The sequence below is a fragment of the Pholcus phalangioides genome, unplaced genomic scaffold (assembly GCF_987345545.1).
Source record: "Pholcus phalangioides strain wild (caught in Gottingen) unplaced genomic scaffold, Ppha-v1.0 ptg000015l_1, whole genome shotgun sequence".
Classification (NCBI taxonomy): Eukaryota; Metazoa; Arthropoda; class Arachnida; order Araneae; family Pholcidae; genus Pholcus; species Pholcus phalangioides.
The window spans coordinates 105,744,683-105,769,251 of record NW_028301608.1 but is presented as its reverse complement, the minus strand read 5'-3'; the positions used below and the strand labels follow the sequence as shown (position 1 = coordinate 105,769,251).

At 35.4% G+C, this 24,569-nt stretch overlaps 1 protein-coding gene across 2 annotated transcripts in view; it reads right to left on the bottom strand.

Moving 5' to 3' along the window:
• Window positions 1–3,945: 3,945 nt before the first annotated feature.
• hfp (Poly(U)-binding-splicing factor hfp) overlaps window positions 3,946–24,569 on the bottom strand; it is a 43,136-nt gene continuing 22,512 nt past the window's right edge. Inside the window, exons 4-13 of one of the 2 annotated variants that reach the window (XM_089245045.1) lie at window positions 23,290–23,336; window positions 16,375–16,588; window positions 15,015–15,142; window positions 11,806–11,874; window positions 11,467–11,569; window positions 10,888–11,031; window positions 10,606–10,777; window positions 8,633–9,003; window positions 8,253–8,442; window positions 3,946–7,485 (exon numbers count right to left, since the gene is read on the bottom strand). In XM_089245045.1, the coding sequence (XP_089101171.1) occupies window positions 7,376–7,485; window positions 8,253–8,442; window positions 8,633–9,003; window positions 10,606–10,777; window positions 10,888–11,031; window positions 11,467–11,569; window positions 11,806–11,874; window positions 15,015–15,142; window positions 16,375–16,588; window positions 23,290–23,336 (1,548 nt within the window). In that variant the 3' untranslated portion in view covers window positions 3,946–7,375. The remainder of the gene's footprint in view (window positions 7,486–8,252; window positions 8,443–8,632; window positions 9,004–10,605; window positions 10,778–10,887; window positions 11,032–11,466; window positions 11,570–11,805; window positions 11,875–15,014; window positions 15,143–16,374; window positions 16,589–23,289; window positions 23,337–24,569) is intronic. The other variant, XM_089245046.1, reaches the window with a different exon arrangement.

Genomic DNA, 24,569 nt, shown 5'->3' with positions numbered 1-24,569 from the left:
AAATATACCTGATATGTAATATGTGATAAGCATATCCACAGAAATTATTGCTTACTTATAATACATAATAATTTTTCACACGCACAAATCCTTGTATAATTAAATTGAAACCTCTGTGAAGAAGTAAACCAATGTATGTAAACTGAATATTTCAGTTATTAACATCAGATTTTCATAACTGAAATGTCAAGAGAAAAAATAACATTATTTCATAACGAAAAAAAAAAAAACTTTGTGGGATTCTTGAATTGAACATTGGTAACGAACATCTTCAAGTGAAACAAACCAAACAGCATAGTTTTTCTCCGAAACTAAGACCTAACCAGAAAATATAAGCCCGACCCCAAAAATGGTTCTGGTTACATAGCTAAAGGTTTTATTTTTGATGGATCAGAACAATTTTGGATACATTTTCTGCGGGGTTTGAAAAATTTGGGGAAAAAAATTCAGGCACCATTCTGAATTCTCAGAATTTTCATTATCAAAATTCATTTATTTTACCACAAATAATCTTCTTGCTACAGTTCTGTATACAACTCAAGGTTCAGATACAATTACACAGAAGTGAGTGTGTTTGTGTGAGAACAATTATTCCCTTATAGTATGGTCAATTTTATTGATCAAATACATAGTTTAACATGCACCAAAAATGTATATTTAGACATAATATGAGATGTACACATAAAGGATGTATATTAGGGTGGGTCGAAAAAAAATAATTTATTTTCAAATCGCTATAGTGCGGAAAAGTTACCTCCTTTAATAAAAAGAAAAATGACGTAAAAAAATTAAAAATCTGTTGACATCTTCCGGTCGCGCATCGTACTTGAAGTTTATGAAAACTGCCGAAATTGGGCATTTTTCTTAATTTTTTTAATATTACTTGAAATTGAATGATCGACACGCAAAAGTTTGTTATGCTTATTTTATGGTTCAATAAAGTAAAATAAATTAAAACATTTCAATGTTTATCGGTCGCGCAATGTGTTAGAAAAACGGGAATGACCAAATTTTTGCAAGTTTCATTGTGCAGCTCTTCGCCTTTGTCAGAACAAAATGACCCAGAACTTACCACGCTAAGCGTAATTGCATTAGCCTAACTTCATTGTTTTAATTTTCTCCTGATCCCTGGATTAACCAGCTAGACTACCGCCTGGAGTTTTTTCCAGCACGACCGCGCCCTTCTCGGTACACATCGCTACTATGACAGAGCCTGGTTGTGCTCGGTTTGTTTTGTTCAGTTCAGACACTTCATGCTACCTAAGATTAACTTTAAAGCTACCGATTACCTTCAGATTATTTACTGGAATACTGGTCTGTTGTATCCTCCCCCAATGCTACGGGAAGTATATAATTATGATATTATATTCATCAATTCCGACACTAACATCAGAGCCATCAAAAAGTTTCCCTGTCACACTCGGACAGTCCAGAGATGTGTCAAACTTGTTACAGATGACCCAACTAAAGTATATAGACATGAAGCTATGGATACATCAGATCTACACTATTATCAAGATCAGGTACACCTGATTTCTCCTAATCGTCAGATTTTGAACGTGTCAATTTTGGTAAATAATTTTTAAATATAATGTCAATTACAACACACTCTCCTACTTTGGATGGTTAATACGATAGGATGTAGGTGGAACTTGACAGGCAGCCACCTCTTCGTGGTAAGCTCTTGTTCTGACAAAGCCCGCGAAGAGCTGCACAATGAAACTTGCAAAAATTTGGTCATTCCCGTTTATCGAACACATTGCACGACCGATAAACATCGAAATATTAATGATGTTTTAATTTTTATTTTACTTTATTGAACTATAAAATAAGCATAACAAACTTTTGCGTGTCGATCATCCAATTTTAAGTATTATTAAAAAAAATTAAAGGTAATGTTCAATTTCGTCAGTTTCCATAAACTTAAGTACTATGTGTGACTGGAAGATATCAACCGATTTTAAATTTTTTATGTCGTTTTTCTTATTAAAGGGGGCAACTTTTCCGCACTATAGCAATTTGAAAATAAAAACTTTTTTCGACCCACCCTAATGCATTTACATGTTTGTTACATATTTTGAGATTGTGGAAAAAGGAAATTCAATTTTTCTCCCATTTTGCCCAAAAAACCCACCCGAGCTGTAAGTGAACAATTATTTCCTTATTGTATGGTCAATTTTATTAATCAAATACATAGTTTAACATGCACTAAAAATATATACTTAGACATAATGTAAGATGTACACATAAGGAATGTACATACATGTTTAAATTAGATATTTTTAGGTTGTGGGGAGGAAATTCAATTTTCCCCATTTTGCCCAAATAACCCGCCCGGCATGGGTTTTTACAACTCTGATTTTATGTAGGTACATACATACATGTAAATACAGGTACTGTATTTTTGAATCTATACGTTCGCAATTAGTGAATCTCTCTTGCCAGCCATAGCACCCCAAAATAATTACATAGGATAATTAATCTCCAGGATAGTAAAGAATCACTTCAAAGACTGAACAGGGCCGTCTTAACAGTATCATGAGTCCCAGGGCACAGAGTGATGTTCTGGGGTCTTTTTCATGGCTGAAAGTACAAAAGGCTCCGTGTGCACTTCCTAGGGGCTCCATGGCAATAAAATATATCAATAAATTTGAAGGAAGGAAAAAACCTACGGGGCCCGTGAATCAAAATAGGTTGAAAACCACTGCTCGAAAAATAATTATACCAGGCCTCATTATCATGAGACCCCAGAAGGCCCCATGAGTTAAAACGACTCCAGATCAGGAGCGCTGGTCCCTGACCACTCCTTCCTTCTTAGAGTGCTTGTGGTGAGCGGGGAGGGGGAGAATGTTGATTCAGTAATTAAGTATTAACTACAAGAGTGATGTGATCAACCCCTCAAGCGTATTGACGAGACATCTCACCTCCTTGAAAGACTTATTTTTGCTCTGACAAGACGAGACATTTTGTAAGGTCGATTTTTCAACGAGAGAAACTTTTTCCTATACTGCTTACTTCGCACCTGGTGAAAATCGAAAGCTTACTTCATTCAAAAGATGACATTTTGAAAGCGGTCTAATGAGTTCTGCTGTGCCACTGTTACTCTGATGCATGGGCGGAGATACGGGGGGTGGGGGTAGATTGATCTAATGTATAAATGTATATGTTACCGGCAAAGTATGAAATACCGGTTTTATTCTATAGAATGCCTAAACACAATCCAGGCAAAGTATGAAATATCTTCTTCCACAAAACATCCACTGACAAAATTTTGATTAGATAAGCCACACGATGTCAAATGCGCCGAGTAAAAAAAATCTCGATTACTGTTAAATTATAAATTTCAATACATTCTTGGTGGATAAGCCACATGATACATTTATTTTCTCCAGAAAATGTTTCCGTGTCTCTTGTGAGTACGGATTTGTTGAAGAGGAGGTATAAAAATATGAAATTTCATTTTCCTCGATTTTTTCCATGACCATTAACCTATGGCTCTCGGGAGAAGGGATCTGTTGAGGGGCGATATATAAAATATTAGATTCCTTCAAATTAAAATTCCACATAATTTTCTTAGACTTTTACCCGGGAACGTTAACCTCTGGCTCTCGGGTGAATTTCGAATTGAAGAAAATTTTAAATTGATAATTCAGAATTCCAGAATTGATAAAAACAGAATTCAGAATTTAAGAAAGAAATTATCATTACCGTAAGTGCGGGGGGCCTCCCAAAACGCGGAGACCGCAACTGTCAAACACCCGTAAGGGCAGCTCTGATAAGAGATATGGGATACTAGGTATATTCCCGAGATGGAGCAAGTTTTTGCATTTTTGCGAGACTTTTGCCTGCCTAGAAATCTTTCCAGATTCATACTGAGATCTTAGCTGAACCAGCTCCAATTGTCAATTTTGTGTCTACAGTGCCAAGTAAAATTTGATGTAAAAATTAAAACACTTCTATTTATTTCATTTCACACATTTCATAAATACATTTGGTTTATTACACAGCATGATGATACATATAAAATGTGTCCTCTTACACACTTCATGTCCACAAAAGCAGGATATGAGACTAAAGTAAACTAATGCATATTCAATATGCACAAGGAATAGATGTAGGCTTTTGTTGCCTATGCCATAACAACGTAACATTTCTTTTTGGTTTATCTGGTATGGTCTAGAAGTTAAAAGATGCTCAACTTCTTATGGTCTTAACCATAGCTAAATAACCCAAACAAAACATCATACAAATATATCGTGCATGCATGAAAATTTTACAAAATTTTGCTGCCAATTGGCAGACAAATGTTATATCATGTAGAGATTATCATAAATTATAACTAACAATATCAATGAACTTCTCATAACATGGTAGAAAGACAAAAAAAAAAAAATCAGTTATCTATGCATGTGGCAATGATTACTTACAAAGAACAGGTTCCAAGGTGCAGGGCCGTCTTAAGAACATCATAGGCCCCCGGTCTGAGTGATTTTTTTCAAGCCTTACCTAGTTAATTCTAGAAAATTTCAACCAGATCTCATTTTTGTTGGGGCCCCTCTTCTATTGAGGTTCCTTGGCCGTGCCCGGGTGAGCACATGCGTTAAGACGGCACTGCCAAGGTGACATTATCAAAAAGTTACGAAAAAAATTGCCACTGATTATACTCATTTTCAATATGCACAAAAATATAAAAAAATCTGGCAAAATCATTGTGGATCACTAGAAAAAATTCCAAATATTAATATTTTGAATGCCAATAGAGGCCAAGAATGAATTTAAAATCCTGCAACCCTAGAGTCTTAGAGTGGTCATTCAAACAAAACATGGTCCCCAGGTACAAAGAAAGAGAAAAGGAAAAGGTGTGTATGAGAATGAAAAGAATTTTTTTTATAGATACTGCCAAGAAGCATGAGATGATGAGTAACCAACAGTAACCATTTTAAATTATTTTTTGTGGCTTTAATAACTGCATGCCACTACTATTTTTTGTTCTTATATGTTTCTGGGTGAGATGAAGGATCTTAATTTTTTGAGGACACCTTGGGACGTTTTCCTTGTTAGTAAAGTGGATTCCACAATCAAGACATTGTCATTGTAAACATACAGTAACATATATTAAGCGGAAAAACTTTTAAACTGGAAAATGTTTGATATTGGAAAAAGAAAAATTGAGATTCTGGAACTAACACGTCTTAAATAGATCTCAATTGAATTTATTGTATTGCCACTTTCACCAGACTTTTGAAATAATACAGTATTCCCTGCATTAGACGGCATGATTGGAGTACCCCTATTTTCCGACATGCCAGGAAATTCGAGACAGATTCTGAAAAATTCTCAAATATCTTTATACTAAAAATCTATTGAACTGACTGAATGTACACTATGATTTTTATTGAACCTCACTCTCCCCATCATGCCAGAATGGACCAGATCCCAGCATTCAAAAAACTGGTGTCCCTTGAGTTTTATGGCATGCCAACTAATGCAGAAAAATATGGTAAATTGGAAAAAAATTTCAAACTATTTGAAATAGAAATTAAGAAAAAAAATCTCTTTTTGCGTATACAGGAAAAGCTTTGATGCGAAATTTTACTGAAATTCTATAAATATGAGCTTATATCAGAGCAAAATGAAAAAAACTTTGTTCGCCATACATGCATATAAAAAAATACACAAAAGTATTTCTTACTCCATCATCTTAAAACATACACAGATTCAGAGGCAGAAAAAAAAATCCTCAAAGAATTAATCCAACAAATACACGCATTTGCTGCAGCAACACATGTTGACAACCATCTATAAATGGAAAAAAAAAACTTCTGAAGAAAAAATTAATCTTTTCAGACATGACGAGAGATTTTTATAAAATGGAATGCGATTACAGTTTCATACAGAGGAAGTATTGTTCAATGCAGATATTGGCAAGAATGATGAGAAGAGTATTATCTTGAAAACCAGTTCATCATCTGCGAAGATGTAAAAATGATTATGGATATAAACCAGTTCTTGATCTCTTACTTATCACAAAACGTCTTTTTTTATATACAGGGTGGTTACAAATCAAATGAAACTACTCATATGTATGTAGTACCTATTCTGATGGAGGTATTTTGATAAAACTTGGTATATAGGATATATGAACCATGGGGGGAAAGGAAACATTCAATTTAAAACAAATAGTTCAATTTTTGACAACCAGATGAAAAAGTGGCGCTTTTTATCACAGTTACCTTTTTCCCATGTGGTCTAAATATAGTACATACCAAGTTTTAATGAAATACGTTCATCACAACAGGCACTACATAGGACACTACTCTGACCCAGTATTCGCCAATATATATGCATCAAAATTCAATTTTACTCATCCAAATTTCATTGAGTGAAGATATTCAATTAATCCTCCTGAATTTCAAGTGATTTTTTTTTCAAACAGTTATTTCTTGCTCTTAAAAAATCATTATAATTTCGAATAGGAATAAAAAATTACTCTTCAAAATTATTTTTTCGGATAACACTGCTTCGACTTATGTAGTGCCCATTGTGGTGGACGTATTTCATTGAAACTTGGTATTTGCAGTATTTGAACCATGGAAATAAGGTAACTGCGATAAAAAGCGCCACTTTTCACCTGGTGGTCAAAAATTGAACTATTTTTTAAATCGAATTTTCCTTTTCCTCCATGGTCTACATATCCTATATACCAAATTCCATTAAAATACCTCCATCAGAATGGGCGCTACATACGTCTGAGTATTGTCGGTTTATTTATAACCACCTTGACTGAACAGACGCAGAGTATTTTACCCTGGAGTGTTTGCACAGCAGAAAATCAGGATGGTAATAGAAGAATACATCCAAGAAATGCAATGGCGAATACTCCAAGGTCAATATTGAAATTATTAATGTTTCGCTGAATATTCATTTCTGGACATTCCCAGACCTTTAGAAAGCTTCACAGTTTGAGAACCACTGGAATCAGTACAGGTTTTTAAGCAATATAGTCTGATAAGGGATTGATTTATAATTTGTCGGGAATCAAAATATTTCCTATCAACGCAATACATGTTTATTTAGCAGTACATATATACATTTTACATCATACAAAATTTCATACATATATGGCCACAACAAAGTAAAAGTAGTCGTTCTTGCATACAACATAATTTGTGCCACACATTATCTTTCATACTCTTATTTAGTTTCATGTTTACAGATTTCAAGAAAACGAAATGCAAAAAAAGAGCAAGTTCATGGGATGAATTGGGAAACTGCTCCTTTGTCACTGGCAAACTGAGCTTTTTTTGTTGTACTTGAATCTTTGACTCGCCAAAGTAAAACTCCAGTCTTATTTACAGGTAGATGCGATTTTTCTTTAACCTGAGAGATCATTTGCTTCATAGAGAGTCTGGTCATAAAGTTCAGCCTTCACTAATCTTCCGCCAAAAAATCGTCCGTTGAGAGCGTCTCTTGCTTTCACAGCCTCTACACACACACGATATACATAAAATCATATAAAAACATTTGACATTTATGCACACAAGTTCATACTAATTAAAGACAGGTTTGTTTCAAGGAATATCAAATAGTGCATTATTGTGAAATGCCCTTTCAGTGAAAATTTTTTTATAAATGAGAGTGTGTGAAATATAAAAACTTATGGATTTATTAAATGAATCACCACATGCACTCATTTATTTTTGAGGCAAAAATATCAACCTCCAATTTACCAAAGCATATAGCTACATGGCCTCTGAACAGCTAGCTTGAAGATCTGCGTCATTGGGCTACTTTAGATGATATCACTAATTAGTAGAGTAATTTTTGTAGCTATAGATGTGTTTATATTAGTAGAGTGATTTCTTTAGCTATGTTCAAAAGTGAAAGAAAAAAAAATATAAATGTCATTGGTTTTGATAACCAGTGGACTAACGTCACTTTTACAACCATACAACAAAAGGTGGTGCTTTAACGAAACCCATCATTGGCCTAGTGTGCCAGTGGTTTCACAAGTATTTCCGTTGAAATCATCATCAAATCCTGTAAAAGGTGTTGTATCAGTAACGTGATGGATGGAGGGAACTGAAGACATGTGAATATATAAAAAATTTCCCCCCCCCTCTAAATTGGGCTGATTTTTTATGGATCGGCTTATACACGTGTAAGTAGTAATATAGTAAATATTCATTATTTAAAAGGTAAATCATAAAACTATGGAAGTCCTGACTTGAATATGATTAAATAATTCTTACCATTAGGTGCACTAAATTCAACAAAAATCTTGACTACAATCTCTGCATCATCTTCCTCAGACTGTCTTTCTTGGTAGATGATAACCCTTTTGACGACGCCAAATCTACCACATTCATCCGTCACTTCTGACTCAAGCTCATCATCTAAATCTTCAACACCCACCATGTTCCTCAGGATGACAACTGAAGACTGTAACCACAATGAAAGCATTAAACGAATTATTCAATAAAAACTACAAAACATTTTCATAACTAATAGAAATTTTAATAAAAAATCATTTTTAGCCAAGAATCCCACCTCAACCACCACTCAAAGACGAATACATTTATATAGTAACTAATAAGCATGAAAAATTCTGATTGAAAAATACATCACCCACCTCACTACGTCTCATCAACTTTTGCATTAAAATATGCCTCGCGCTTGTCCCCTTGATCATCATATTCTCTTGTTGCGATAGTGTTTGTGGTTCTGCATCTTCAGCCATTTTTTTTTCCAGTTCTTCTAGCTTTTTCTGCGCTATAGGATCAGTAATTGGAGCTGGAATTGCAATCGTAGGAGCAACTTTAGCTTTCATAATATCTTGCGATGGTGAAGATATAGTATTTATAACTGGAGACATTGAAACCTCTTGCTTGACAACATTTACGGCTGCAAGCTGAGGCACTGTGGTGACAACTGGAATTGTAGGTAATGTGACTATTCCCGGAGGAGGGATTACAACTGCAGGAGGACGAACAGGAGTGACACCTGAAAATGAGACAAATGCATTTTAATTCACCATATTTAAAACATATATGTCAAACATATAAACAATATATGCATACTGTAATCAAATAAAATTTTTGAAAAATATTTTTAATAGATTTTTAAATAGGTTCATTACTTATTTGCTGAGGTTATGTATAACTAAAATTTATTGGGGGACACAAGAATAAAATGTGAAAGGGGTTAAAGTTCAGTGGTTTTCCACTAATGAGGTACTATTTTAAGTCAACTCTTTGTTGTATAAAAAATCTCAAATCTTGCAGCGGGCCATACCAAAACACTCAAATGAAAAAAAAATACATATCTACACCACACAATAATGATTTCAAAATAGATTGCAATACATGCTATATATGCATATATTTTATGTAATTACTATTATCAGGGAAGTCACCAACATGCACAGCAGATATCCACAAACTCAGAGAAAAAAGACTTGAAAATTTAATTCATGCTTCCTACTACATATTAACCAGCTAAAAGACACAACTCAAAAAACCACAATTGTAAGTTATGTATGCCATGAGAACAGTGGAAAATGCATCAACATATTTCAAAACAGCAACAACTCCTAACTCTACTTATACGCTCCCTACTGCTATTTGATCTGAGCCTACTCCCATTGAGTTCTACACAAAGTGAATCTTCAAAATACAGATATCTCAAAACAGGAATCTTGAGTTGCTGCCTTTTTTGAACTGGACCATCTAGATCATTCTGTAAAGACTCAGGATCTCCAACAATCTGGGTTCACGAGACCCATGTGAGTTAGAATTGTGACTTCACTGATTATAGCAGGGATGGTCCTGAAAAATTTTTCTGGTGCTCCACAAAAAATTTTTAGGCGCCAAAAATGTTTTTACCCAACGAAAAAAGGTTCAAAATAATGCTTATTTTGACTTTTTTGGAGCACGGGACCCTATTTCATGTTGGCAGATATGCTGCTATAAATTCCAAATATTTTGTGTTGATCTCAGCCTGCAGTTCAGTAACTACACAAAGAAAATTTCACGCTCCAATACCAATTTTTTAGTTGCTGAGGCAACCTGGCAACAGGGATTTGTTCAGACCTGAATTATAGCACACATGAAAAACTCTGACACAAACACTGCGTTGGGGATAAAATAGTAGTGTTCTAAAACTGTGATTTCTAGACCTTTGATGACGGTAGATACCTTACTCTAGTGTTCATATACTCATGACAACAATAATAATTGGAAGGCTTGCAGCAACAAGGGGGTTAGCTCTATTTTTCTTCCATTGGACCAAGGAGTGAGCCCCCTTTTTTTTGCTGCAATGATGAAAGATGTATCTATTGAAAAATACAGAAACTAACTGCTAGAGTTACCTTCATCTAGCACCAAATGAAAGTTTTTTTTAAATATTTTTTTGACAAGAAAGCAGACTTAACTTAAAAGTGACACAAATGAAGCTAACCCTTCTTGCTGCAAATCATTCAATTGCTCAAGTCCAGTAAACTCTGATTCATTCTAACCTCTGTGTGCCCTGGGAGCTACAATGCACAGTATGAGAACGACTGCCCGAATTTCCATGTAAAGGTAAAGCAATGTAAAATAAACTCACCAGTTATTATTCCAGGAGCTGTGGCTGCCAACACTGGTTGAGGTAACAAAGGTTGTGTAACTAATCCTGGTGCACCTACGGCAGGAATTGCAAGACCTGGAGGTGGAATCACAGGGCTGACAGAAACTTCAGGAGTTGATATGGGAACGGTTCCAGTTGTCAACGCCAATGCCTGTAGAGATGATCAATGCAATCACATCAAAATTTAAAAACAAATGTAGGAAAAATAGCTTCAACAACGATAAGACATCTTTCCATGATACTAAAGTGAATTACACTTACTGATTCCAATTTTACAAGAGCATTGGTTGCAACAGCATCCATCGCCTGTATTTTTGCTGTAGCTGCAGCCGCTGCCACTGCGGCAGCAGTTGGCATTGCACTCGATGTGGTGGGAGCTTGTAAGGCATTAGGAGGGGTAATTGCCTAAATAAAATAATACCAAAAATAAACATACACAAATAATATATACACACGTATTCATCTTCATTCAAACATTTTTTTAAAGTGCATAATATAGAAAAATCTAATCCAGATTGGAATAATGATCACACTGAAAATTTATTAAAATAGTCAAATTATTAATTTAATACCTTCACCACACAACATGAAAATTTGATCAATGACAGAATAATTGTTAAGAAATTAACAGCAGTCATAATACTATGCACATGCATAAGTTTGTATTTCTCTTTATTATTTCACCAAATGAAATAAAAATTGACTGTTTTGAGTTTAAAAAAAAATATTGGAAATATTTAGCTGTTAAATTTTAATTTTCTACAGTGATTCGAGTCAAGAGCATGGCATTGGTGGGGGGGGGGGGCATTACTACTGAATCAAACACACAAAGAGCCTTACTCTGCCAACTCTGAGGTACTGCCCACCTAAATCAAACAAGTTCATTGAGGATATAGCATCTTGAGCTGCTTGAAAATTTTCGTACTCTATGAAACCATACCCTCTAAAAGTAAAAAAAAAGATACATTATGAATGAAAATATGAATAAACTTACATTGCATTCATATATAAGTCGACCATGTGAATGAATACAGAAAAGAAAATTGATAAAACAGTAAAACTGAACTGCATTCAATCCATTAACATTCAGCAATGAAAAATAAAATTTTAAACAAATTAAAAAGAAAACTTGAATATTACAAAAGATGCATATATATACTGAATATATCAAAATCATACTTATGTTTTCCTGGGATACCACTGCCAGCCAGTTTACACATTTTTATTTTCCCAAATGCTTCAAAAACACTGAAAAAAAGAAGAGGAAAAAAAAAAAATAATTAAGAATATGTCTATTTTGATTAATCACACAGGCAGGTGTGAACAAACATGAAACCTTCATGCTTAAATACAAAAATTATTTGAACTTTCTTAAGACAGAAGACACAGAAGGCAAACCAAATTTAGTACTAACACACAATAAAAAAACTTTAATCATGCCCTAGGTGAAAAATATTGAATTTGTATTATACAAATTTATCTCAGATTATGGTATAGCCATGAATACATATAAGGATATAAGGTTTGTTCAAAAGTATCATAATTTTTTGTGCATAAACCAATGAAGCTAGGGATGTGTGGTTTGGTGCACGTATGTAGGCAATTCTAGTGTGCATGCTTGGAAGTTTTTCTGTCTGCAGACGCTGCCAGCAGACTACCGATGAGTAAGAAAGTGTAAGTGAGCACTGCCACATTTTGTTTTTGACAAAATGACAGGAAAAACTTGAACAGCACTACTGCATTAATCGTGATGGAGCTGCCACTCATGATGCAGAACCTCTTGGTACTCCTTGGTGATGTTGTGCAGTGCTATGTGTACTCATGATTAACTAATGCCACTGGTGTCAAAGAAGACTCAGTATATATTCAGTACAAAGCATCCTTTGAAGACCAAATCATCAGTCAAAATGGAATGAATGGATTCAATGCTAATGCTCGCCTAGTCTGTAAGTTCTCTGATCATGATTCGATGATCTCACATCACTAGTCCTCATTTGGTCAATACGATCTTATTTCTGGAGAGATGTTGAGGGTCTACCACAACATGTTTCCCTCTCCATTGATGTGTGGTTATCTTTAAAGTGGTTGTATTACTTTGTTTATCGGCATGGTGCCAATTCCTTTATCTCTGAAGGCTTGATGAACTTGCAGATTTCTTCCACTTGGATATCACCAATCTTCACACAAAATTAGATGCAGTATCACTGTTCAATTTTTTTACTACTGCACATGAAAATAAGAAGTATGTGCTATTAAAAATTAGGGAAAAAATTAAAATTTCGGAATCAATGAAAGAAATACAATATTGTATTTATGCAAACAATGTTGATATTTAACAATATTTTAAATGAGAATTTGAGAATACGAGCTTTATCTTATGACTGAATTGATGTAGGTCCACTGAGTGTCTGATTGAAAATGAAGTTCAAGGTTCGAATCTACCTTTAGGGGGGCTGTTAATTTTTTTCTCAGCCACCTTGTTGGGCATTTTGCCTGTTCTGGTGCTATATTTGTATTTTGTCAAAAACGAAAATACAATGATGCTCACTTATACTTCCCCATTCATCCGCAGTCTGCTGGTGGATTCTGCCAGCAGGTAAAAATTCAAACTTGCGTATTAGGATCACTTACATACGTTCAATAAACCCTGCCTCCATAATTTATGAATGAAAAATTATGGTCAGATACTTTTTGAACAAACCTTGTATCACAAATGACCAGTATATAATAGGCATTATTTTTGGATTAGACTATGACAGGATGAAATGGTTTATGAGGGAAAGAAAAAAAGCACAGAAAAAAATTCTCGTGCTTCATCATCTTCAAAATAGTCGTATGGCGAAGTCATCATCTACCAAGATGTCTAAAATAGTGCACATTTACAGTAGACTCTTGCTAATCCAGCACATGGACTAGGGTGTGCCGTATCAATGAAATTGCCAGATTACTGGAAGTTAGTTGAAAAAGCCCAATTTAAATAGCAAATTTTTGTGCACATTTTCCTCTCTCTTCCATGCTTGAAGAAAACTCGCCTAAAAATGCAGGATTGCTGGGACAAACTTGTGCACAACCAGATAATCGAGAGTCTACTGTACTTATTTTCTTGACAAAAAACCCAAAATGTTTTATTGCCAAAAAAAGACAAGGGGGGGGGGGGAGGAAAAACATTTAGCTCAAATTAGACACATTTTAAATAAGCCTTTTCTAATTTTAAACTCACAGCTTCAAAAAGCAGGTTTTACAGCATATTATAATATTAAGAAAATAGCTGTGCTAATAATTATTAACACAGCTATTTTCTTACCTTAGAAAGAAAAACAGCATTTAAAATTTGATTTTTATGTACTTTTAAATACGAAATGCAATATAAAAAAATTTCTGATTACAGCAAATTAATGAGGAGTTACACGAGGAAGACCTGAAAATGCAATATTACCACTTCACTTTATAATGAAAACCTAGTATATTAATTCCTAACTTTACAGGAAGAGCAAAAAAAGGCTGGGACATCTCATTGAACAAACACACTTACGTGGTACCTTTCCCCCCCTATATATAGAAGATCAGTGACATTTATTTTTTTTAATAGTTGTAATTGGTGAGATATGATGTTTTAAATCTAAAACTGTCACAAAGTCATTTTTGCAAAAAAATTGATTTTCATTATTATTGTATAATGAGAATAGTCTTTATACAAAGGAATCTTCGCGGGGTTCTTGTGGTTTTGTTAATTTACTCTCAATTGGAAACAATTTCTTTATAGTCCATACTAGCTATAATAACCGGTGCTGCGTGGGGTTTCTTTAATGAGGCTTTTTGGATCAAGTGATATCTTTCTTTGCGGGACATGCAAACCGTGTCTAAGTTAACCAATATGGCAACTTCCTACGTGACTCATGAAATGAACAAATCTAGATTTAAAGAAACTTAGAAATGAAAATATTCTTAAGAGGCACTAAGTATTTCGACCCCCCCCCCCCCGAACTTCAAGTTATCGATCTGCCTGTTTCAGCTTTCAAAAATGCTTAGTTAAAGCTGTGGAATTTTTTCGGCCCATAATTAATTTTAAAATATCCTAACCCACATGAATTTTTATGCAGTTGAATATCAAAAGACAATACGGAGACATTAATTTTCATGCTTGAGAAGATATAAATAAAAAGTTGAAATAAATGTTATTGCATGAATATCCAACTCAAAAGTAGGTCCAGCTAAGTACTTCATATTTAATCTCCTGGGCTTCATAAGCGAACTCATATTTCAAAAATCGAGAATTCTATACAATTTTTTAAATTATTGATGTGACTTCCCCACCAGATTTCGGCATTTCTACAGTAAAATCGACAATTTCAACACTGATTTCTACGTCTATACAAAAAGCCTCTCACCTCTGGATATCCTGCTCCGTGAGATCTTGGTGAACAGAGGCAACATAAATTCGATTGTATGTCTTAGCTTCTTCCATAATTTGCTCAATGATTGGTGCTGCCTGGGGCATGTTACTTGGACGACCAACCTGAATGTTTTAAAAAAAATGTTTATGAAAAGCTATAACTCATTGCACTTATTGAGAGTTCAATGCAAAAAATTGCTGCTTCATTAAAAAAGTGAAAGAAAAACAATGTTTTTAAAAGATCTGAAAAATAATTTATATATAGTTCCTAGGTTTATACTTAAGCGCCCGAGTGAGGTGCTCGTCTATCACCGTGAAGGTTGCTGTCACGGTCCAAGGTTCAAACACGAGGGAGAATATAAGTGCAGACGTGCCAACTTTTGAAATCCAGAGATTCTCCCGAGGGGGGTACCCCCCCCCCCCCCGACACTCATAGACTCAATCAAAAAAAAGTTAAAAAAAAAAAAAAAATTGAAAAATTTTTTTTCTTCAATTAATTAAGAGAAAGTTACATTCTCCCCCCCCCCCAAGGCAGGTTTGGCGTTGCCCCTGAGAAGAATTTAATTGCATGTTGGTCTTTCCATGCAGAATAGAGAAATCACATCTACATAATGTTCATAAAGTATAAGTGTTTCCTTTCGTGGATGCTATCAGTGATTGATAATCTTGGGTATATGAATTCTTAAAAGCTTTATATTTAGCTGTATATAGATTAAAGTTTTATATTTTCTTTCCGAAGATGTTTAATCGGAAGAAACGATTAAAAAAAATTCAAAATAAAAAGCTGCGGACGAAAACGTGTTTACAGCACAGCTGTTAATGGAATACAATAACGATTATACAGGAATTTCGGCAACCAAGGTCATGCCCCTGATAAATGATTGCTGATAAATGCTACGAAAACGAAGTCGTATCTTTGCCAGTTGCTTAAATGCGGTCACAGAGACTTTTTTTTACGGCTGCTCGATGGAAATGACTACGGCTGTCCTCTATGGGTGTTTCCCCTAACAATGACGGTAATCACTGACGCCACGACAACGTGAAAGCTCGTGTAAAATCTAATTTTCTGCCAAAATCCAAAGAAATTTTAACAAATCCGGAGAGCAGGAAGAAGGATGAAAAATCCGGAGACTCCCCTCTAAATCGGGAGAGTTGGCAGGTCTGTAAGTGATATTTTCCCTAACGAGTTTGAGGCGACCATCGATAGACAGCGCCTTCATTTCCAACCCATCTAATTAATGGCAGCAAATTGCAATATCACGATATGGCCACAGTTGGTGTTTGATGAAGTAGGTTCACACTTTAAGAGAATGAAATACATAAAATGAAAGCAAACCAATATGATAATAATTTACTTTGATATTCCTTCCACCTATCATAACTCCATTCATCTGATCGAGTGCCAATTGCGCAGCTTCAGGTAGTTCGTATTCAACGAATGCAAAACCTTTGTGTTTCTGCGTAACAGGATCCCAGCTCATATTGATGGACTTAATAGGACCGAAAGGAACAAAAGCTTGTCTGATGGTGTCTTCCTTTAGTTCAAAGCTGATGCTGCCAACATACACTCTAGAAGAAAGAGAGAAAAAAAACCATTTATAGTTTCATCACTTGGTCAGAGATTGTGTTATACCAGAATCAATTCATGCATATGTGGCTAACTGAACTTTTTGACTTTAACCATAACCGTGAAATACACATCGTGGATCTATAAATACTGCCGAATTCTATTGTACATTCGCATTGCATTATATTCATTCATCTGTATAACCACCATTCAATAGTTCACGTTAATTAATCATGTTCTTCGTTCTGAATATTTAACCTTCTGATAAATGTAATAAATAACAGTTATGTTGATTATGGAGTCTACTGATATTTGTGAAGTTCTATCATTCCTTCATTGGTGAGCCGAGCGTGATGCTGTGAAGTTAGTTGACATCGATGCGTGCTGATGCTGAGTATTCTGACCGAGTTGTCGCCGGTGATGCCTGAATTTTGTTGAGCCTTTTCGTCGGACATTTTCGAGGTGAGATAAAACCAATTTTTTCTAACTATTGTCGTTTTGAGTGGAATCGTGATTCTGCTGTCCGGTCCCTTGGCGCTGGCCAATAATAAAAAAAAAAAAAAAAAAAAAAAATCGCTCATATTGTCATGACGGATCCCAACGACAATTCGGTCCCTAGGATTTCCACAATAGCCGTCAAAGCACCACCTTTTTGGGAAAATGATGCGGAATTGTGGTTTCAGCAGATGGAATCGCAATTTCACATTGCAGGTACCACTGTTGACACTACTAAATTTCATACAATAGTCGCTAATTTAGATGTAAAAATCTTAAGTTGTTGTAGAGATCTTGTTCGCGATCCGCCTAGAGAAAGGGCATACGAACAAATTAAAATTAGAGTGCTTGAACATTTCGCACAATCTGAAAATTCGCGACTCAGATTATTGTTGCAAGATTTGAGTTTAGGTGACAAACGACCTTCACAATTATTGAATGAAATGCGAACATTAGCCGCTAATTCAATCAGTGAAGAGGTGTTACGTACACTCTGGTCACAAAGGTTACCAGCTTATATGCAACAGATATTGTCAACATGTAAAGATTCACTTACAGATTTGGCAGTTATTGCCGCAAAATAAATGAAGTCTCAAATATCCCTATAGTATCCGGCGTTCAAAAATCAAATTCCGAATTAGATCAGCTGCGGTCAGACTTGTCAGCTTTGAGGGACGAAGTCCAAAGAATGTCTCGTTGTAAACATAAAAAATTTTTTCGCAACAAAAAACGATCTCGATCCCGCGATCAAAATTTTTCAGATCAGTTGCATTCAGAAAAATTATGTTGGTATCATAGCCGTTTTGGCGCCAAAGCCGCCAAGTGTGTCCAGCCGTGTCAGTGGTTGGAAAACTGCTAGCCTCACCTGCTTTAATGGCGGCAGACGATGGCCACTTACACAGCCGTCTATATGTTCTTGATCTCAAATCAGGATTTAGTTTCCTTGTGGATAGTGGAGCTGCTATCAGCTGTTCCCCGAGATCATTAACTACGGCTTCAAAAAAAAAACAGGATTTCACCCTGTACGCGGCCAATGGTTCAAAAATTTTTACCTATGGCACAAAAAAACTCGAATTAAATCTTGGACTACGATGATCATTTCCTTGGACGTTTGTCATTGCTGATACATCTCAGCCGATTTTGGGAGTCAATTTTTTGGAAAAATATGAGTTATTGATTGACGTCAAAAATAGGTTACTTATTGATAGCAAAACATCTCTTCAATCGAAGGGATTAGGTTGTTCAGGTCCCTCGTGCGGATTAACTCCGATTTCTGGAGAATTACCATACCATAACATTTAAAAAAAATACCCTGAATTATTTAATTCTAATTTAAATTCTAATCCTAAACCTCATGACGTCACTCATTGCATCGAAACAAAAGGTGTACCAGTGTTTTCCAAGCCTAGGAGACTTTCACCTGAAAAGTTGCAAGCAGTTAAATGCGAATTTCAGTCTTTCATCCAACATGGCATCATACGACCCTCTAAAAGTCAATGGGCAAGCCCTATACACCTTGTTCCCAAGAAAAATGGAGAATGGAGAATATGTGGTGATTTTAGGCATCTAAATGCAATTACGATCCCTGATCGTTATACTATCCCACATGTTCACGATTTTACAAATTCTCTTTCTGGCAAGACCATTTTTTCGAAAATAGATTTAGTAAAGGCATACCATCAAATCCCAGTGGAACCTGAAGATATCCCCAAGACCGCAGTCATTACGCCAATTGGACTTTACGACAGGGTTGGGTTTTTGACATGACAAGTGTCAAAAACTGGTTTAAACTGTCAAAAACTGGTTTAAACCGTCAAAAACTGTCAAAAACCATCAAAAACCTAAATGAATGCCTTTTGATAATGTTTTGAACATCATAGGTGTACAACATGATGAAAAACTTACTTTTTGGCATATTACAATGTTTTATTTTTAAACATTAATTTATTACAATAATTAAAACAAAATATTAATTATAATTTGCACTTTTGAATTTTCAACATATCTAGTCTAGAACATATAAAATATAATTTTATGGTTTATTTATCTAAGCTACTCATTACCTGTGTTCAATTTGTTAAGTGGATTAGAGCTGCTTATTCAAAATATGTATGATAGGGCATCAGGGTTAGGTTTTTGACCCCAGAAACTAACTCGGTATTAAAACTATCAAAATCTTACTGTCAATGATGTCAAATAGTTTTTGTTAACTTGATAGATATGTTAAATAACAAAATACTTACTTTTATTTAGATTAAAGGGTTTTATATTCAGAATTATAATTACTGAGGAAAAATATATATTTTGATATTTCAAATTTTCTGATCTGCCCAAAATTTTATTCCATATAAAATTTCTGACGCAGCATCTGTTAATGCACTAACTGAACTCATTTATTTTCGCCTGAAAATTTCTTAGATCAGTGTGTATAAATTCACACAGCTTTAAAGAGTATTTTCAACCAAAGCAGAGCTGACAAGACTTGATACCCAAAGCATTTGTTTTGCACGTTTGAATACAGCTTCAATTGGAAAACCATTGCATTATAAATACTAGTAAATGTACCATATCATAATGCAAAAGTAAGAATAAACCAAGTTTGACATATACAAGCTAGCATTGCGAAATTAAATGACATTTTAGTCCTACAATTTAGTGTTTTGATCGCTAGATATATTTCAATGTTATGTGCAATAAGAGTATTGTTTTAAGTATCAGTGGTTATCTAGATAATTTAATAATAACAGAAATCAACATTACATACATGATGTAATAAACTTTTTTAAACACTTATCTGTTGTAAAAAGAGTACAGCAGATAGTTTATATCAATGCATATATATAAGCAGTTGAAGAAATTTTGGAAGGTCAAGAATCATCTTGAATCAAAGAATGTCAAATCGTTCCACAGTTTTCCATTCAATGTTCATGTTATGCTTTATTCAAATTTTATAAGAAAAAAAAACCATATATTGTCCAAAATAATTCTGTCGGGAGTAGAAAATTATTTTAGAATCTTATTAAATATTTATTCTTTGTATAACATAGTCACTTTAAACATTACATGCAATTAACATGTGCATTTTCAATGGGAATTTTTATATCGAAAAGCAATATTTGAGGTTTTTGACAGTTTTTGACAAAGGTTTTTGACGGAGGGTTTTTGAGGGTTAAAAACTGCCATGTGTCAAAAACCTGCCAACCCTGCTTTACGAGTATGTATACATGACATTTGGTTTGCGTAATGCTGCTCAAAGTTTCCAGCGGTTCATGGATAGAGTTTTATCTGGTTTAGGATGCTGTTTTTGCTATTTAGACAATTTATTAGTCGCTTCGGTCGATGCCGAATCTCATAAAAATGATTTGGAACAAGTATTCAAAAGACTTTCCGATTTTGGTATTTTAATAAATCTTGAAAAATGTTCATTTGGTTATCATGAATTGCCATTTTTAGGTTATTTGATAACACAAAAAGGCCTTTTGCCCATGCCCAAATAGGTCAAGGCATTACTTGAATATCCATTGCCAAAAAATGTTGACAATTTGCGTTGATTTTTGGCTATGATAAATTTTTATCACAGGTTTCTAAAAAATGCAGCTGAAGTTCAAACAGGTTTGCATGAGTTAGTCAAAGGTAAGCCTAAACGAGATAAGTCATTAATTATTTGGTGTGACTCTAGTAAAAAAGCTTTTGAAGCCTGCAAAAAGGCTATTTCAGAGGCATCGTTTTTGACTTACCCCCAACCTGATGCCAAACTTTCACTATGTGTAGACACTTCTGAGGTAGCGATAGGTGCAGTTTTGCAGCAAGAAACTGGTAATAAAATTGTAGAACCCCTAGCATTTTTTTCTCGCAAAATTTCTCAACCAGAAAAAAAGTATAGTACTTTCGATCGAGAATTAATAGCTGTCTATTCGGCGATACGCCATTTCAGAAACATGTTAGAGGGCAACAACTTTACCGTTTTTAGTGACCATCGTCCTCTCACGTATGCACTACAACAGAAAGGTGATAAACATTCCCCTCGCCAAATCAGACATTTGGAATATATAAGCCAATTTACAACTGATTTGCGTTATTTGCCTGGCAACCAGAATGTGGTTGCAGATGCTCTTTCGACTGTGGAAGAAATTTCACTGAGTGGCTTGGATTATGAGCAAATGGCCTGCGCCCAGCAGTCGGACCCGGGATTGCGTTCTTTACTCGATTCCGACAGTGGTTTCGGATTAAAGGATCTCACGATACCGAATGTAGAACAGTCCCTGTATTGTGACGTTTCTACGGGAGTGATTAGACCATATGTTCCCAAGGAATTCCGACGTAAGGTATTTAACATGATTCATGCGCTATCGCATTCTGGAATTAAAGGTACGATAGACATGGTAAAAAAGCATTTTGTGTGGCAATCCTTGAATAAAGACTGTAAAGAATGGTGTCAAACTTGCATGGAGTGTCAAAAATCCAAAATACAACGGCATGTGAAATCTCCTCTCCGTACTTATCCATTACCTACAGCCAGATTTGCACATGTACATTTGGATGTGGTAGGTCCTCTCCCATCGTCTCGAGATAACCGTTATATATTAACGTGCATTGACTGTTTTACACGTTGGCATTTCCGATTCCAAATCGAACTGCAGAAACAATAGCTGAAACATTTTATTCTGGCTGGGTAGCTCGTTTCGGAGTACCTGAGACCGTGACAACTGACAGAGGAAAAAATTTTGAAAGTGATCTTTTCAAATATTTTTGCAGATTCCTTGGAGCTGAAAAAAACAGAACTACTGCTTACCATCCGCAGTCTAATGGCTGCGTAGAGCGCTTTCATCACCAGTTGAAAAGCGCCATCATGTGTCATACTGACATACGATGGACAGAAGTTCTTCCTAGCGTGCTGCTTGGGATACGTGCAAGTTTGAAAGAGGATACGCCTGCTGATTTGGTGTATGGATGTTCCCTTCGTTTGCCCGGCGAGTTCTTCCAAAATCTTCCAAAGACATCTCTTCAAGGCAAGATTTCGTGGACAGTCTGAAAGCTTATGTGCAGCGACTACGTCCAACTCCTACTTCAAGCCACACCTCTAAAGCATGCTTTGTTGACAAAGATCTACCGATGGTCAAGTAGGTTTTCGTCAGGAATGATGCTGTTCGTCTCCCACTGCAACAGCCGTATCAAGGTCCACATCGTGTCTTGCAGAGAACGGAAAAGTTCTACACTTTGGACATCAACGGCAAGAAGGCAACAATTTCCATCGACAGGCTAAAACCCGCCTACGTACTTAGTGATTCCTTGGTTCAAGAGTCAAGTAATGAAGTTCGGGACGGCGCAGTGATTACATGCTCTGGTCGTCGTTCTTGTCCGGCTGTCCGTTTTACTTCTTGATTATCTTCACGACTCAACGGGGAGTATTTGTGGCGAACTGAACTTTTTGACTTTAACCATAACCGTGAAATATACGTCACATCGTGGACCTGTAAATACTGCCGAATTCTATTGTACATTCACATTGCATTATATTCGTTCATCTGTATAACCACCATTCAATAGTTCACGTTAATTAATCATGTTATTCGTTCTGAATATTTAACCTTCTGATAAATGTAATAAATAACAGTTATGTTGATTATGGAGTCTACTGATATTTCTGAAGTTCTATCATTCCTTCACATATAAGGACAGACTAGGACCCCCCCCCCCCTTCTATATATCTCATAGAGATCAGGAACCACAAACTTGTATGCTAACTCCTTGGCTGCTGGGCAGTGTATTGCATTTTTTATGTTAAAAAAAACCTACTTGTAAGCAATCAAACTTAGATACATCATTATCCAAGATATATTCATGTCATATAATCAGACTGATTTTAAAATATACGCCTGTACATGTTTGAAATTTTTATCAGAACAGAATTAGTACTAATATAGTACTGTAGAATAGAAAACTGTTATTAAAACAAGAAAAAGTTTCTCTCCACTGCCCAAGGTTCTCCTCCAGAATGGGCCTCAAAGCCAAGTAGCCGATTTTAGATCCCAGGTCTTGGTGATGAAAGGGGGGGGGGGGGAGCGGAATCGGCAATAAATCCCGGTCTAATTAGCCCTCCTGTGCAGAAAATGACAGTGGTGCGACAAAAATGATCTGAAGAAGTTAATGTTAATAAACTGTTAATAAACTGTGATACATTAAATTAGAGCACAAAGAAAAATGTCACCTGCACATCAGTACCAATGCTTGATGACGCTGGAGAGTTTTCTGTTGCTGTAATATAAATACCACAAATTAAAAATGTGAAAATTACATAAATGCACGCCAAAGCATCAGATAATAATAAAAAGTATACAGGGTGTCCTGCAAATACAAATACAACGCCACAACAGTCAAATTGCCCAATGAGGTGGCTGACTTAAGAACATCATGGATCCTCGAGCCATTTTTTGGAGGCCCTACCTACTACTGCTACACCCCCCCCCCGCGCGGAACCCCCAACGAATCGGTACATGCGGGAATGTGCGTGTACGTATAGTGAAACCTGACGTGAAATTTTTGTTTCTCTGTAATGCTTGTTATGTGTAGTGCTGCCATCTGCCACCAGTTTTTCTAACTACGAGTGAAGTGTTATGATTGAATGATTTATCGTTGTAGGACTGTTGCTCTCTGTGGCGAGACTTTTTAATGGGGAGATCGGCTCGCATTTGCGCCTTGAAGTTGGGAACCACAGAAAACCAACTTCAGCCGACCACCACTGTGGGGTTCGAACCCGGATCCTCGCATCGCGAGTCCGTCACTATAACCACTCGACCACCACAGCGGCTAGCAAGTGGCCTTTATACAATTAACAGGGGTGGAAAATTAAAATTTGGTTTTTGTGGCCACAAAAATGTTGTTGTGTAGCAGCATTTATCAGTTTTGTAGCACTTTAAAGGTTTGGCAGTAAATAAAATACACAGTTTTTATATACTTATATGCAGTAGCGTACAAAAGATGACCCTTTACTTTAAAAACAGTGTTATCTCGGCTCAGAAGAGGCCCCCCCCCCAAGGCACAAATTACATAGAGAATTCCTCTAGAAGAAATAAATTTACTTTGAATTTTTAAATTATTTAAAAATTTTGAGAAGACTTCTTGATATTTATATTTTCCCATTCTCTACAATATCAACAAATGAGAAGCTTTTCTAACATAGAGATAACATAATATATTTTAACACATGGTATTTCAGATTTCAAAAATAATTTTAAAATGAGTGTTTTTAGATTTATATTGTAGACTTGGTAATCACTAATTAAAAAAAGATTATATATATATATATATATATATATATATATATATATAAAATAAATATATCACTACAGGAGAGACTTGAAACATTCATTAGAAAAGTAATTGTTTTTCCTGTTTTTGCTACTCATGCAAGTCTAAGTTGTGCTTTTGCTCTCTTCAGTTTCAAGCATTTTTGAACATTTGATCTTGTTTCTTTTACCAGAATTTACC